Source organism: Fragaria vesca, linkage group LG5 (genome assembly GCF_000184155.1).
Source record: "Fragaria vesca subsp. vesca linkage group LG5, FraVesHawaii_1.0, whole genome shotgun sequence".
NCBI classification, from domain to species: Eukaryota; Viridiplantae; Streptophyta; class Magnoliopsida; order Rosales; family Rosaceae; genus Fragaria; species Fragaria vesca.
Genome location: NC_020495.1, coordinates 9,064,906 through 9,082,875, shown reverse-complemented (window position 1 = coordinate 9,082,875; position 17,970 = coordinate 9,064,906). Strand labels below are relative to the sequence as shown.

The 17,970-nt window shown below is 39.1% G+C and overlaps 1 protein-coding gene across 1 annotated transcript; it reads right to left on the bottom strand.

Moving 5' to 3' along the window:
* Positions 1 to 4,705: 4,705 nt before the first annotated feature.
* Positions 4,706 to 12,502, bottom strand: LOC101300062. The gene is made up of 13 exons (XM_004301148.1): positions 10,991 to 12,502; positions 10,382 to 10,702; positions 9,650 to 9,778; positions 9,455 to 9,577; positions 9,133 to 9,303; positions 8,593 to 8,718; positions 8,379 to 8,513; positions 7,392 to 7,519; positions 7,198 to 7,306; positions 6,819 to 7,115; positions 6,535 to 6,657; positions 6,121 to 6,419; positions 4,706 to 5,739 (listed from the first exon to the last, which is right to left on the bottom strand). The coding sequence occupies exons 1-13, from the start codon at positions 12,500 to 12,502 to the stop codon at positions 5,217 to 5,219; spliced, it is 3,996 nt and encodes a 1,331-aa protein (XP_004301196.1). The 3' UTR covers positions 4,706 to 5,216.
* Between the last annotated feature and the right edge of the window lie 5,468 nt (positions 12,503 to 17,970).

Below are 17,970 nucleotides of genomic sequence, written 5' to 3'. Positions count from 1 at the left end.
TATACTAGATGATCTAAGTAGTACCGAAAAATGAAAGACATAGATAAACAGAGAGATTGAGCATTCTACAAAGCAAGAATTAAGTCAGAGACTCCGCCAAAATAGAGCAAAGCAGCATCGATCTTCCCAAAGGATGTACGTCTTGCAGAACCAGCTTTCTTGATATCGTGCTGATCTAGATCTCAAGTATGCAATGCATGGACATTGGTGGCAACGTTCATAGTCTAATTTAGAAGTTTAGAAGGATTAACCACACCCAAATCCCGAATTTGTAAAGATGAATATGAAGAACCAAAAACATATAGCACCAGTATATAACCAATTACACAAGTCATTCCATAAGTCGGTATATAACCAATTACGTTTTCATTTTTCATAAGTTGGAGATAACTTTTTTAGGCAGGTCCTCGTTTGTTTTGCATGACAGTTTTTTTTTTTTTTTGGGTTGAGAGCATGACAGTTTTATCAACACGTAAAGATGGTTCAGCAAGCAAACCACAGCTTCTTGTTCCACAAGAACGCACATCACTTGTTTTGCTTTGTTAATTAATACGTAGTTTTCTTTCTTTCTTTCTTTTTCCTTTCTCTACTGCTTTCTTTCTTATTTTTCTGGTGAATTTTCTACTTCATAAGCCCCAACATACCCTCAGTTACGAAGTTGAACTAGCAACTGAAATCATACAAGGTTTACAAGGAAAAGGAAGGGAACTCGATCTAGTAGAGCTAATAACTAAGGAATTGAAAAGACGATGAAACTAATTTGGAGCTAAGAAAATAAAGGGAAACCAATCAAACCATGATGGAATTTTTGGCTTGAGATATGTGTCTTCTCTTCCCTCGCTGGAAAATTTTACAATGAGTTAATACATGTCATACATCAACTCTATCATAAAACTGTAAAATGAATTCTCAAAATAGTAATATCGATCAATCATCACAGTTGTAATATAAGTTATTAAAGTTGAGAAAAACTTAATTATAACATTAGTCCTCACGTGACATTGTTAAAATGGTAAAATGTGTGCTTAAAATGATAATTGAGTCATCAAAGTGATAAAAGAAAAGTTGATGCAACTTTGAGGACTCATTTACCACATTAAGGACACATAAGGACTAATGTTGTATTTTATAATTTAAAGACTCATATGACAACTTTGAGTAGGGCTGGTTTCGGGACGGTTACCGACTTTTTTCGCCGATAACGTGTACCAATCGACATTTGATCGGTAGCTAAAATCTGCTACCAATACCGACCGCCAACGTCAGTATACCGGCTTCTCGGTATACCGAGAATTTTGGTTGGTACGGTCGGTAATCGGGAAATACCGAACGATGATGAATCCCTAATTTCTCCAAAATTGGGGGAAGAAAAAGACAGAGAGAAGAAGAATTGAGTACTTGCAGTCTAGAAAAATGTTTCAAACTAAGTTATATTGCTCCATGCACTTCCTTGGTAGGCTTGTTCCGCGGTCACGACCACCACCGCCGTAGCTTCTCCCTCCTCGAAGGGCTCTCTGGGCTGAATCCTTCTCATATTCAAACTATAATCACAATATGGCAGAAACAACATATTTCTATCAAAGATCGAATCAGACTAGTGTTTGGAAGAGTAAAGAGAAGATAATATGTACGTGGTGGATGTGAATTCGATTTACCCATTTGCAAGCTTTGATGGTTGGGCTTCACCTAAGAGATGGACGAGAGCTTAGAAGCTCTTAGATCTGGGATTCTGTCATTCTGATTTTGTGAGAAGAGTGAGAAACTGTGGGTAAGGACAACATCACGAATGGAAAGAGAAGAAAAGAGTATTCTAGTTTAATTAAATAGCAGGATTACTATAAGTACAAAGTGTGTATGATTTAGTCACAAGAGTGCGTTGTACTTCAGTGGTTGGGAGCGGAGGTTGTGTGTATGAGGTTGGAGGTTCGATCCTCATCTCTTACAATAAATAGTTTGTATTTTTATAAATACACAAACTACGGTACGGTACGGTATACCGTCGGTATACGAAATCTAAAACCGCAACCGTACCATACGGGGTACATGGTACGGTAATACCGCACTGAAATGTTGAAAACCGACATCAGTAGGTCGGTTGGTACGGTTTGCTCGGGACAAAATGTCAGCCCTAACTTTGAGGACTAATATTACTACTAGGAGGACTCATTTACAACTTTAAAACATAGTGACACACCTTGACTCATGCATTAATTAACACACCTTAGCCTTACCCTCGCTTGCTTCTTTATATACAGCTGACTTGCTTAATTGTCGATTAATCTAGGGTTGTAAAATCCACACACCTCAAATTGAAATCCACACACTCTTTTTCTTTTTTTGGTTAACACATTCACAAAGAGACAAAGTTTAAGTCACTAAAAGACAAAATTTAAATTACCTAAAAAGAAAAAAGGGTATGTGAATTTCAATTTAGGATGTGTGGATTTCACAACCCTTAATCTAAGTCTCTTTCTTTGACTCAAACTGTTTGCTTCAGTCGATCTTATAACGATTCCTAGTCGATCTATACGTATTGCAACAATTGCATGCATGTTAAGTAATTGATCGATATACATGGATGTATATCAAGCCCTCATCAAGTCATTCAGCTAGCTAGCATCAGTAGCATGCAATAATCAAGCATGATATATATCACTTATCAAAACTGGATCAATTGTTTAGCGTCGCACGATGTCGCAATACAATCCCATTTCATTTCAAACAAATCCTTAATGCACGACGGCATTGCTCTGAAGTCTGAAGAGTTTGATGGCAACCAGAACTCACTGATTGACTTTGGTTCCAATTAATATTCTTGCTTGTCAGTTGTCGCATGAAATTTTCATCATCATGTCACAAGACTTTTTCATTCCCACGCAACTTCTAGTTGTAACAAGTGAGATGCGTATCTATGAGAATCAAATATCTATGAGAATCCTTGTTTCAATGGTGGAGTATTTGAAAAAGATCTATGAGAATACTTCGAGAAATTATTTCTCAATTTCTCAATGATCTATCAAATATCTATGAGAATACTTCGAGTTTTCTTAAGTGATTCTCAAACCCTAAACCTCTCTTGCAAACTCTCTTTCATTATTTAGCGTTCAACGCTTGTTAACCCTCCATATACTTCCTACTGCGTGAAGTGGTTTAATTGCCAGGGTGACTGGGTGAGAGGTTGGCAGACTGGGTATAAACACCTACACATAACGTACCAGAATCGAAGTAGTATTATGGCAAACCAATCTTGGGCTGATCTTCCTGTAGACGTCTTCAGTCAAGTAGCCGACCGACGTCTCTCGTATATGACATTCATCGTTCTCGTTTCGTCTGCAAGAAGTGGCTAGGTTTTGATGATGAGCGTAAACGACGAGCGACTTTGCTTGCTGTGATGAAGGTCAACTGGTACGTTATTCCGTTTACCAGTGACTCAACCAAGATTTGTCAAGCAAAGGTGTTTGATTTTCCTTCCGACAGTCCTTTCTGGATCCATAACATTCTACTGAATCAACACAAAAAGAAACGACACGCCAACTACAAAACCCCAGATTTTTGTTGCTCGGATTCTGCAGGTTGGTTCCTTTATCTGAAACCAGGATCAAATATCACAAGCTGGAGGTCATTCTTCTTTTACAATCTTGTTCACAACGAGATTGTGGAACTTCCTTCGTTACAATGGAATCATCAAGTCCAACTTCTCCTGATTGTGTTATATTTATCCTGTGGAACACAGTCACAGTTAATGATGATCTTGAGAGGAGCAGGTACTTCACTATAACCACATATACCCATAAAGATAGAAGATGGAGTATCTATGAGAATCCTTGTTTCAATGGTGGAGTATTTGAGGGTGCTGCTTATGCTTGTGGAGTTTTCTACTGTGCTCTAGTTAACGATAATTCCGAGTTAGCATTGGGTACCTTCAATGTCGCACTCCGAGAATGGGAGGTGATGGATGATTCTACCTGCTTGGAACTAAATTACGGCCCCGTTTATTTGGTTAATTCTGGTTCTAAGGATCTCCTATTGGCATCTTTTCATGAGTATGATGAGCAAACTTATGATTACCACTGTTGCCATATTTACCGGTTTGATTTGTCCCAAAAAGAATGGACAAGATTTGCCAGTTTGGGCAACCGGGTACTGATTATCAGCGAATCGGTCAGGTCATCACATCTATGTCCGGCTGCCGGAGTGACTAGTGAATATGCTAACTTGATACTTCATTCCTCCCGGAAGAAGATCAATAAGTTTTGTGCTCGCAAGGGAGATGAAAAGGAATGGGAATGGATATTGTATGCAAAGAAAAATACATGATATGATTATCTGAGCTTAATTTTCATGCAATGCATGGTCCTTTATGTATGCTTTCCACTGACCTTAAAATCATGTCTATTGTATTAACCTTATTTTTGTTGTTTTTGGTTATTGTGTTTATGAGAATGTAGGAGGACACTTGTACTTTTCCAATAATTTCTATGCGCTCTGATTGCACTTGTATGTACATGGTCTGCAGTGATACAGTCCAATGTCCATCGGCTCTTTCCGACATTACTCAGCCAACTTCTCAAGACAGAACAAAATCAAGACCAAAAGGAACATAACTTTTCTGACACCCACAAAAATTGGCATGAATCAGGGTCTTTGTTGTTAGAAATTGAGTTTGAAGTCGAAAGGTTAGTATAGTAGGAAAGCAACAGATTCTAGCAACAATTCTAACAATCTCTTTATAGTGAGATGAAAAGGAAACCATATCCTACAAGAACCGAAACGGAACATCGTATTTTTCTCTCAATTTCAATACACCATCTTTTCCCCTAGATAAGATCTATGGAGGTTCCCCTTTCATCTACATCAAGGAACATTTTCTGTTTTAAACAAATGAACAAATGGATCTGTACATTGGCGCCCATGCAGGCTTCTCTCTCTTTTTTGGGAACCAAAAAAGTACCTTTCTCCCAAGACTTGGACAGTGGCAACTCCCAGGGATTCAAATAAACATTGGCTCAAAGCAAAAGAATTGCGCCAATTACATTTCAAGATACATGTTAGGGTGGAAGTAGGAATAGTGGGAAAGAAAATGACCGTACCATGAACTTACTTCCGGCACATACCACCATTTTGACCTTTTGACAGATGCAGGAGCAGGAACGTCATTAGTAATTGTATTGATCACTAAGAGCAAAACTTGATATTTACATCTTCACTACTTCAGCTCAAAGTTCCACTTCATGAAGATCTTCACTAAAACCGCCACCATTCATTGGTGCGTGCATTTGAGAAGGCAGCTCATTATGCCTATAGAAAGTAGGGGACATGCCTAATGCCTCCCCTAAAGGTTTTATTTCACCCGTCTTTGGAGGGCTAAATATATCATTAGAGCTCCCACCCCAAGATGCCGTCCTTCGTGAGTGAGGTGGAACAGGGCCATTGGAATTTGGCATGACTCCCATGTTTTGGATATTACCCATGCTTGGGTACCTCTGCATACTCGGTGATGATGATGGTGGAGCATGGAAAAAGTTATTCCTGGCTGATGTTGAAGGATCTTCTTTAGTTGTTGCACCATCTTCTTGTGCATGTTCGACAATAGCATCCATTGTCTGGTCACCTGTTAACACTGGAGTGGGAATGAAAAACTTTGCATTGGCAGCAACAGCAGGCTTAACAGATGGAACAGATGATGACTGGAACAAGTTGGCTGGCATTCCCCCAGATTGGTTGAAAGTATCAACATATCTGCCAAAATACCATCAATAGTGAAGTCATTCATTGCCTTCATTTGATTACTATTTACTAGAAATTAGGGTGAAAACGGCAGAAAGTTCTAAGCACAAACACTTTCAACTTGATTACCGAAAAAGCTTCTAGCTACTGCAAAGAGTTTTGAACTCATCCCTGACAATTAAAAATAACTACTTTGGATTTTGATATAAATTGCATAATTAAATAAAAGGAATCTAAATTTCTGTAGGTACAAAAAAATCCCCATAAATATGACTGTACAAAAGAGGAATATTAAATACTCTCGTGAAGACAGTGCTTTTCCCTACATAGCATTTTATACATCATCAAATTTATGAGAGAGAGAGAGAGAGAGAGAGAGAGAGAGAGATGTACCTGGATCTAATGCCCATTCGTCCACGAGCTGAGAATTGATTTGAGCTGGGTGGAACAGGAGGGGTCCCTGAAGTTGGTCCTGGAGGAGGTGAAGTATGCAACTCTGGGCCCCCTTTAGTTGGGGATCCTTCTTTCTTTAAAGCAGATCTCAAGTTGTAATCAGAAACACCATTCTGGAAGGCTGCAGTTGTTGGGGGAGGAGGCAATGCAGGTTCTTCAGCTGGAGGTTCAGCACCTTCCTCAACCCATCTCTTAAGTTTTTCATCATAGTAGAACTTATTTGTTTCACCCAACTTTGCCTTCAGTATCAAATCCAGAGCACAATTACAGAAAGTTCACCATAAGAAAAATACGTATAGTTCTTCTCTAGATGGAAACAAAGGAAAAGCCTACAATAAAAACTTCACGAGCTACCTGTTTCCCAGTGCGAGGTCCCACGAATCGGACAGCCTTTTGGAACAGGTCAGACAAGCGGGAAGTCCCCCCAGAGGTTTTTTGCTGTCCATCAGGCATGTTTATTTCCTTTGATGGATCAACCTGATCTTATAACAAGCTAGATGTTACATAGGTTGTATAATCAACCACACATATCAATTAGGTTATTAACTGCAAATATTGAGTGTGGTAGCGGGTTGAGTGTGTATGTGCGCGCATACATGTCAGAGTTTGAAAATTCACCAGTTCGGAGAAGTACACACCTGAGTTCTGCCAAAGTCAGGCTCTGAAACACTTCTATTATGCATCGGCTTTCTATTGCCAAAATCATTTATGGGTTCCATAGAAGCAGAAGGAATTAAGGACGACATGGCCATGGTCGACTGACTACTAGATACTCTGGGGCCCATTGGCTGTTGGTAATGTTCATTACAGTGAATACTTCTTTGGGATGTGGATGGTGCGGGTGGTGGTAGGCCGACAACACGATGGGCAGTACTATCGATGAAGTTGAGCAATTTACCTTTGAAAGTAGAAACAAAATTTACAGAGTATCCGCCCTGAAAATGGAATATGCATTGATAGATTGATTAGATAAGCTCCAAACTGATGAACATACAAAAAAACTTGACAAAGAAATACCTGCTGATGAGCTCTGATCCTATCCTCAAGAGATAAAACTAGCTGCTTCCATGTTTCCGCTTCAGGTGCTCTTACAGTCTTTAAAGACTTCAATATTATTTGACAGTACCTGTATAAAATTTACCTCGTTAAGTGAAGGACCATATGTAAAGAAAGCGTCGAACTAGGGATAAAGAAAAAATACCCATACTTACCTCAACGAATCAGATAATCTTCCAACTTCAGCAAGCATGTGTGCATATATGAGCTTATATGGCTGGAATGGTAGAAGAATAAACTGAGAGTTTCCGAGCACCTTTGAATATTCATATAACTCAGTCCTCTGCCCAAATGACAAGGACAAATTCAGTAAAAGATACAGAGAGTGTTACTAAGTGAATTAACAACCAACTTGAATTAAGCAAGAATTATGCCTCACTGGATATGAACAAACAAATAATAATCAGTTACCAACGTAGAAGCTACAGTAAGTTTTGCAGTGACAATTTTGAGTGAATATATTTACTGTTAACTGCTATTCAGATAACCCAGCCGTCTCCCAAAAATCGACTGTCACGATTGGTATAGGTACATAAGACTTGTACAGGAATACTTAAATCAAATTAATAAACTATACTTATTATCCGTTCTCATCAATGAATATGAAACAAACTAGAATTTGCTAACAAACACTCACACAGCCAACTCAATATTACATTCATGTAGGATGATCTACCAAATCGTTTATACGTATCCCCAGGAAGAATAAAATAAGATGTTATGAGAGTCTATTATTTATAACTACGTAGGCTACACCTAAAAAGATATAAAGATCAAATAAAGGAAGATGTTTTGCCAAAAAATGTGAATGGTTCATGTGGTTTGAAGTCAAAGGTTGAATCGGAATTAGGAGACAAAACATGAGAGAAATGAGACTATTGTTCTGCAGTCTCAAAGACCTACTTATGTTATGCTTATGTTATGTAAATACTATGAGATTACTGAAAGCTCATCATTCACTACTTCATTTCCTATGTTGGAGAGAGCTATCCATCTTGTAGTTGTTTGGAGCAACACTTCTTAATTTGTTATTAAAAGCATGTGTTCTGCAAGGCTGAACCACCATATCCAGATAAAAGACATGCACTGGAATGATTTTTAAAGAAGGTGAAAGAAAAAAATGCATGAATGATTTAATGCACCTGAATGGCCTCTGGGCTAGCGTACGTTCGAGGCAATTTCCAGTGATCTGCTCCAATCAGACATAATCTTGCAGTATCTGAGTATGACTCGAAATTTGCTTCTGCAATTAAATAGCAAATGTGCGCTGCAGTAATCTGAAACAGCGCCCATGTCAGATAAAGGAATATAAAAAATATATATACAAACAAGTACTTACATGTTACAATAACATACCTCACTCCTGTCCTTCCACAAGGTATCTCCAAGATGAATGATTACCAGTTCATCATCCTTTGTTCTGTTTGCAGTTATCACAGCCAAATTCTCCTCCCAATCATCAAGCATTTTATTTGAACCAAACTGTAGTTACACAAGGAATACAACATTCTTACTTAGGCGTTGCTAAGAAATTCAGTAAAGAAGATGCCACTGAAGAAAAGACCTTCATATTTCAGAACCAGCGGCAGTACGTATGATCTATGATCCAATTTTATTGGACAGCAATGTTCACCTGGTCCGTTATTGACCAGGAAAATAATGCTCAGCCACCCTTAGATGCAAATCCAATGGTGGAGAGAACTTTATTAAATTGAGTTGTTTTGTTCTCCACCGTTGGATTTCCATCCAAGGGTGATTGAGCATAATTTCTTTGGTAGACAACTGACAAGGTGAACACTACTGTTTGATTGGAATGTCTACAATGGGCAGCTCATCTTGTATTGCGGTAATGAAGGAACTAATATCCAATATGCAATTAGTAAATAAGTATCTCACCTGCCCAGGATGTTGAGGCATATTAATAGCACCTGGAACACTGATTTCAGATGTAGTGTCAGCAGAAAACACCTCCGCAGGTTGGCCTGCAATAAGCAGGCATAATGTTCGCAAAGGTGATCCTGGAATTAGCTGGCATACTGCCATTTGCTTAACAGTATCCACATATAACTGGATTGGTTGAAAGCCACCATCCCCACAAAAGGAAGAAGAAAGACGAAAGAGTTAGAAGAGTGCATGCATCAGCATAACTGACAACTTTACTCATTATCATAAGTATTTTGTTGAAGTGGCCTAATATAATAACAAATGGTGAATGAACCTGTTCGCCAAGCTGTGAAGCAAGAACAAGCGCCGGCCCCCACAATTGACCTGCTTGCGCGCACTGTAAAGCATCTTTCTTTCTACCAGAAACCAGTAGATTTTGTACCTCAGAAGCAGTTGCCTAGGAATAAAACCACATTATTACAAAAAGAAAATAGAAAAGAAAAGAAAAAGGAGATTGATCATCCCATACCCGTATTTGTCCTTCTGAAGGGATGTTCTGCACACAGTGGCTAAGAGCATTATACTCACCAAGCTGTGCACCATTGCTCTTTGCAGATGCAAAAAGCTTAGCAACTGCCGATTCGGGAGTATCATTTTCCTATGGAGAAGAGAATAACACTTAGAAGAAGCTATCGCTAGGAACAAAATTTGATAAACCACTTTGGGACGGTATACTTACCAAGGTAGACAGGTGACAATATGGGTGACTCAATACCAGACAAGTTGAAAGACATGAAGGATAAAAAGAATTCAACTTCAGAAAAGTTTCTATTACTTAAAGGAGAAAATAACATAAAAGTTGAACACTAGTAGGAAATCTTGGTACTGAACATTTAAAGCATTTTTCTTTTCTTTTGTGAAGCATTTTACTTTACTCAAATGCATTGATGCAGAACATAACCTTTTTAGTGCATAAGAACCCAGAGAAAACTATATTGTTCTGTCAAATTCCTGATAACTTGAAGCATCAAGAATAAGTATTTAACATTTTCTAGAGTGCACTATCATATAGGATCCAGACAGGACATCCTACATAACTAAACTCTATATAGAGACCCATATAGTCACCAATAAAAGCAACTGTGCATGGAAAATATATAACTAAATGTACACAGAAGACACAGAGAGAGAGAGAGAGAGAGAGAGAAAATAAAACTGGTTCAAATCAAAAACAAGATCAAAAGGCATGAACGCGATGTACCTTGGATAGAGTGTCGGTACCAAAAGGAGATCGAAGTTTTCCATAGTGTTGACAACCTATCTTCAGCAAAGAAATAAGTAACCTCAATACTTTTCCTTTCCTATACTCCATGTCGGGTGAATCACAGTGAGCAATCCTTTCATCAATCCATTTGTTCAACTCTTTGCTCCCAACATTTCCTCCAACCAAGGGCCCTGGAAAGGATTGTTGGCATAAAGCCCGAAAATAATCACACGTCGCCATCCCAAAACTTGAAGAATCAGGTTTTTGCATGAAAACTTCTGTCAAATTTAGGACAGAAACTGAGCCTGCTACAGGATCCTTCACATGATAATAAACATCCATAATTACACATTTGGCAACATCAATGAAAGCAAAATAGTTCAATGCCCCATTTATCCATAATGCAGAAGACGAACAAATAAAACAAAACAAAAATATTATCAACCCATAAAACAATTACCTTCTAGTTTTTACAACATTTTCGGTTAAAAACCTAAAATTTGGCTTTCCATGTCAATGAAATGGACAGTTATATATATATATATATATATATATATATATATATATATATTAAAAGTTTAAAGCAAGAAGGTTTCAGGGCCTCACCTGGCTTCCATAAGACGAGTTCCCAAGACTACTACTGTCTTTCATCACAATGAGTTTTCCACCAAATCCAAAAGTTACTAGGGCGTGTGGAGGACGCCCAGCAGAGGATCTTCCAACAGTTGGAGCATATGGAATCTGGTTGTCACTCTGGAAAGGTTGTTGCGAATAATGTACAGGTTTCTGACTGCCATGAAAATCATCTGGAAATTGGATTTGATCATTCAGCGTTGTATTTCTTTGAGCAAATGGCTGGTTAAAGTTTCCACCAGGAATGAAGCTTTGGAATTTACCAATCCCATTAGTCTCACCATGACCATGACATGCTGTTGGATTACCCAACTGTTGGTGTCCATTACTTGGCTCAGGTTGCCGTATATTCACTTGCTGAATGTAATTATTATAAGTCGGCCAACTAGTATCTTGACGATGGTTACTGACCTCTTGTGACACGTAACCGTCAGGTGCTCCATACTTACCGTATAATTTACTATCATTCTGGACAGGGGCTGGTGTTGTGGTCGTGGTTTGCAAAGAAGAATGATATGCTTCCAATGAATACCACTTCCCGTCAACTGTGTCCCAGTAAAGATCAGGGTAATTGGGATCAAAAAACATGTGTGCAGGGTACCCATTAGTCCCTTGGGAAACTTGATTCGTGCTGGTTTGAGTCACAGTTTCAGAAGCAGGTTGAGGTGTTTGCTGCTGCGAAACCTCCGTTTTAGTATCAGTAACGGTCATCACATCGTCCACCCGATACCACTGCCATGTGTTGACGTCCAGCTTATACCCAGGATACAGACTTTCCCAGTACTCGGCACTGTTTACATCCGGCTGGTTGTTTTTGCTTTCTTCTCCATAAGCTTGAACCTCTTGATAAGGCTGGCTATAATTAACCGAATTGCTGAAACCGTTGGCTGTATAATCTGCACTGCCAGATATCACATTCGGTTGCGCAGTCAAACTGTTGGCTCTATAATCTTCACTGCCGGATACCACATTGTGTTGCCCAATCAAATTCCCATCCACATTGGCGGGAAAATCCCCCAACTCATTGAAGAAATCCGAGTAGGATCCGAACCCGTTGCCCCCATTCTGATCCGAATTGGAATAAAACTTACCCCAATCCACCTGCTTAACCCCCGGAACCCCGGAATCATTCCCCTTCCTCACCACCGATTCCGAATCCGACTTCAATCCATCATGATTATTCTCCGCCGCACCGTTGATCAAATCACTCGACTCCACCACATTACCAAACCCAACCGCATCCGCCACCGCCTCTCCCTTATCCAAATCCGCACCGCCTTTAACCTCCGAATCCGCCGCGGACTCACCAATACTCAGATTAGCAAACGCCTTGGCCTCGTCGGAATCACTCCCCTCGTTCAAACCGAACCCCGCCGCCGCCGCAGCTGCCGCCTTCCCCGGCGGGTCCAGGTCATCCTCCACCAATTTATCAAAGAAATCCTCATCCGTATCCTCCACCTGAAATGGAGGAGGATTCGAAGCCATCTAACCCTAAACCAAAATCGAAGCTTCCCCTCAAATCCCTATAACCTTTCTTCGAAATTGGAGCTCCAATCCTCAACAAAAAAATAAATAAACCACGAGATCCACAGCCCGGCGCCTCAGGAGGCGAAACCAGAGCAAGATCTACGGCGTCTGAGCTCCGCCTCTGCAATTCCCACCGCCGCGAGAATCAACCGGAGATCGCAGATTCCTCCTTGCTTTTTCCCGCTTCAATCCAACGCATTCTCGTCGTGAAATTTCAACAACAACAAAAAAAATGGAATTGAATTAAGAAAGAAGCGTAACTTACAGATCGAGGGAATGAGAGAATCAGAGAAAGAGAAATAGGGCGCGGGTGTTTTTTGGGAGAGAGATAGAAACAAAAGAGAATAGAGAGTCTGGAGAGTAGAGGAAAGCCCAAAAATTCGCACCTCCCACCCACCAAGAGAGATCTTCTCTATTATTATTTCACTGTTTTTATTTTAACCCCTTTTTTTACTTTTTTGTTTATCTTGATTTAACGAATTTACTGCCCCCAAATAAATAGATGTCTGTCTGAAAATGGAAGGAGCTGGAATAGCATATTTTAATTTAGGATCATAATTATGGAAGTATTTGAGTAACGTAGCGAGGAACAAAGCCACGTGTTGCTAAAGTTAGATGGTTAATGATTAACCTGGAGAGTAATTAATGATTTTAATAGTTTCTGACTAACAAGATCTACTGTATGTGACAGCTTTACAAATTTGGGGTTTGATTGGGGATCTATGGTGGGATGGGACAGGGGGTAATTGCTTTTTTTCACCTTGAGGTTAGTTACTTTACAGAGGGTAAAGTTTGAGGTTAAATCTAAATTGAGTAGAAATATGATTCTAATGAAGCCACGACAGTCATGTTATTTTCCATTGGTACATCACGCAACACATATGCCTTCTTTTGTAGTCACATTTATCTGCATGATAGCGAACTTCATATAAACTGTACACATATATGTATGAAAAAGTTATGATAGCTAGGCTAAGTAGTTTGTCCATAAATACAAACTAGGCATATGTATTAGTTTATGAATGACAACTGAATTATGGTAGACCATGTTGTATTTATTTATTTTTCAGTTTAAGATATTGGAGTGGGAAAATTCTAGCATATTATATGGTATAACATGCCTTATAAAATGTGTGACTTTCATTGATTGAATAAGTAACTAAATGACCATTTACCTCTTCAAAAACCTTCATGTGTCATACAATTAGACACATTTGTAATATGTATGTCATACCATATGGTATGATCAAAAACCTTCATGTGTCATACAATTAGACACATTTGCAATATGTATGTCATACCATATGGTATGATAGACAAACCCATTAGAGTGAATTATTGATCCAGTTACTGCAACATTGGTTTATTCAATATGATGATCACATGATTCACATCTTTGTGGTATAAGTTGAGTAAATTCATTCGTGAAGTGTATAAATTTGTAAAACAGTGAAGCAGTTACAAGCAAACATTTTCTATTAGTTCAAATAGTAAGTGTATAAACTATTAACCATAGTTGGAACGCATAATCGGTAACAATTGGGTTGAAAATTTAGATAAAAGTTCGTGTCTCTCACATAACACAACGGTTGATCCATCATGTAACTCGGGGTTTGTGGTTTAGGATTTTCAACTGATGTGTGCTAGCATCTAATTAAGATATGAAATTATGAAATTTACTAGTTTTACTTTCACACACTTTTTGTATACTAGGGATCGTCCTACGTGCTCGGGCCAAGTTATTTAAAAAAATCAAAACTCACAGGCCGCCCACGGGTCCGGGTCTTACGTGTCAAGACCCACCCCGAATTTCACCCTGAAACCCGAAGTAAATCCTGCGGGGACCACCTCCAAGGAAAGTTTACCGAAAAATCGGCATAACCTCCCTTGAAAATGGACAACCCTTCCTAATAAATACTTGCAAACACTTCTGAAAAATCCAAATCCAACCTTAAACTCCTGGAGCCTTCGTGCTCCCCAAATCACAACATCTCTCAATTTAATTACTAACTTAAACAAGAAAATCTCATAGCCAACAGCCATCCGCTCTCACTCCACCATTACTTTTCAATTCCATTTAAATTTATATTCATCCCAAAACACTCAACAAAACTGGAATCCAACTTCAACACTTAGAATTCCGAAAGAATCTATAACGGCCCCACGATTAAAATACTATAGCCGACAGAAGTCGCTCAACGCTTTAAAGCTTGCTTGAAACTCAAAACTCGAAACTTTTGATGACACCATTCAATTTCCAATAATTCCCCGACCACGACACAACATCAAGTTTGCCATAATGCCATTAACTAATGACTGTTGTAAAACCAACTTCAACTAATCCATCTTTTAGACGAAATTCATCAAAAAATCTTACTATCCGCCAACTGCTGCTAACCTCCTTCTCCTAAATTCTCCGATTAAACTCCTTAATATGATGATTCCAAGGATAAAAACATATCCTTAATTAGAGTTGTACGGCCAGAACATGCGCAACCATAACAAGCATTAACCAAAACAATCCCAACTAACTTTCGCTGCGGATAAAGCAGTTGGGAATTTGGTCAAGAATCAAGACTTCTCTAAATTGATAGCCTTTTTATTAGCCACAAATCCCTCGTGACTAATCAGCCCAAAATTAGAGTCCTCATTAACTCGTATAGGTACCTCTTCGAATTACTATGGGTACCTCATCACATCACTTCCACCAACATTTACATCTATAGAGTACACCACTACTTCAAACTTTCTTTCCAACTCTTTTCTTTTAGAAGTCACGTAACTAGATGCCAAGATTTTCTATCGGATTACCACAGCTCTTTACTTGCCCACCAAAAATAGAAAACTCTCAAGACATGCGTCGAATCAAACGTTTCACGTACTACAGATTCGCACAAGATGTTCCCCTCAGCATCTTAATCATTACACAAACAATCATTGATCAAATGAAACGAATGCTACCACTCTTATGAGTTCCCAACTGGAGTTCCCAACTCGCAATTGAACTCTAATAATTTATGATATCAACTCGAATACCCTTGGAAAAGGCGTAATCAATATACCTTTATATTACACGAAACATAAAGATTACCCAAAAGGTCGGCGTACGGAGGCATAGTCTTGAAGATATAGACATTTATGGCATAATACTGACCATAAATAAAACAAGAACAACTACATCACAAACCTAATCAACACATAGTGTCTAAAACATATAATGCTAATAAATCCGCCGCGGTCGGACCATTACTCTATAAACACTAAGCATGACCAAGAATATGAGGTAGTACTAAAAAGAGAAAGGAAACGAATAACCTAGTGCTCGGAAACGAATAACCTAGTGCTCTGATACCAACTGTCAAGACCCACCCCGAATTTCACCCTGAAACCCGAAGTAAATCATGCGGGGACCACCTCCAAGGAAAGTTTACCGAAAAATCGGCATAACCTCTCTTGAAAATGGACAACCCTTCGTAATAAATACCTGCAAACACTTCTGAAAAATCCAAATCCAACCTTAAACTCCTGGAGCCTTCGTGCTCCCCAAATCACAACATCTCCCAATTTAATTACTAACTTAAACAAGAAAATCTCATAGCCAACAGCCACAGTTCAGAGCAACTCTATTTGAAAGGAAATGAACTAGAAATATAAAAATGAGCGGAAGCTACACTATTGACTATGCCTCTTCTCCAAATACGTCCGACCACAACTATGCAATCCAACAAACTGAGCATTTTTAAAACGAAGAGCCCAGGGGTAAAACATTTGAAAACGAAACGTTAGAGTGAGTAGACAAAAATAAATTAACGAATAAAATATTTATGTTTCCCCAAATCAATTTCCAAGGAAAATTGAATGCATGCTGCAAGCGATAGAACTTTTATCCCATAAATATCGAGTCTCTCAGACTCTAAAAAAAATATATGTATGTATTTACACACGTCTATACTCCCTATATAAATTCATGGGTCTATATAGGGCTACTACGCTCGCGTCCAACGCTCACGTCACGCCTTAATGCGGTGCTACACTACGCCATTAAGGTGGACAGACGGGTGTATAAATATGTGCCCATACCCCCTATATGAATTAAACACTCATATAGGGCTACTACGCTCGCGTCCAACGCTCACGTCACACCATAATGCGGCTATATGCTACGCCATTAAGGTGGACAGACACATAGGGCTAGCTAGCATTTTTATGCATACTCTCCTCATAAATACATATTTATATTCACCGAAAATCCCATTTTCGGTAACTCTCCAAGAGAAATAAAATCGTCAAAATAAAATGACGTCAAAGTGCTCCACAACAATAATTGTTCATTTATGAACTATAGCATGCATTTTATTTAAAACAAAGGTCCACTCACAGTATTAGGCCTAAGCCTTCCAATGCTCGGAATACTCCTCGAGCGCTGCCTACAACTAATTACACACTAGCCAATCCCACGTCTGACGATAAACAGAAGAATAAATTGGTCAGACCGGACTCCATCAATATTAACGGATCGACTTCTTCCTGGTTTGACTAATATTTCCTAGGTTGACCAATAGATAAAAGAATCATTTTCTACTACTAACTTCTCATCAAAACTTATTCGGTTTCAAACCAAACCTTAACCTGAAATCGAAGTCACACACTATCTCTATGCCTTTAACACACTAAGCAATTCACTTCCAAAATCACCATGAAGCCAATGGTCTAGATTTTAGGGTTACTATGGATAGTAATCATATTAACAAAAATTATTTTATGGTCCCCTAGCTTAAGCCAACCAGAACCAACAATTCCAACATTTCTTTACTACCCAACTTCACACCAACAATTACTAAGGGCACCCAAAAAGGTTTCCAAGAATGGAAGTTTCCATAAAGGGGAAAGTTCCCTAAAAAGAGACTTTCTAAATATGGCAGGTTTTCCTAAACCGTAAACTACCACTTACACGAAAAGAAAAGTCGACAAGCTACCTTCACGGGTTCTGCCGGAATTGCTGCCTCGTCGGAATCTCGATAGGGATTCCGGCGACTTGCCAGAAATACTCGTCGGATTCCGGTGACTTGCCGGAATTTCGTCATAGCCTCCCCGTATTCTTCAGAACTCCAAGTTCTCGACATGCAACAACCACAACAACAAGAACAGTCATTAACCATTTCCGAAAAACACCGAGCATAATTCCAAATCAGCTAACTAGCACCCAAACCTCAATACAACTCAAAACATTAGCCGAAAACACCAACTTACCTTCAATTTGCTCTACTTCGCAAACCAGAGCTCCTCCTTGCCAAACTCCACATGAAAGACCTCCAAACATTCCCAGCGGCTGCCTTAGCTGCCACCTTCACCGAAACAGTTCCAGATTACTTCGGTTCCTCACAAGCCAAACTCACCAAGCCTCCGTCTTGACAAAAACAGAGAAC

Coding starts and splice junctions, on each gene's coding strand:
- LOC101300062 (XM_004301148.1), bottom strand. CDS start 12,502: ATGGCTTCGAATCCTCCTCCATTTCAGGTGGAGGATACGGATGAGGAT. Junction 9,578..9,649: donor CTTCAGAAGGACAAATACGG/GTATGGGATGAT, acceptor TTTTATTCCTAG/GCAACTGCTTCTGAGGTACA. Junction 8,514..8,592: donor TGTGGAAGGACAGGAGTGAG/GTATGTTATTGT, acceptor GCGCTGTTTCAG/ATTACTGCAGCGCACATTTG.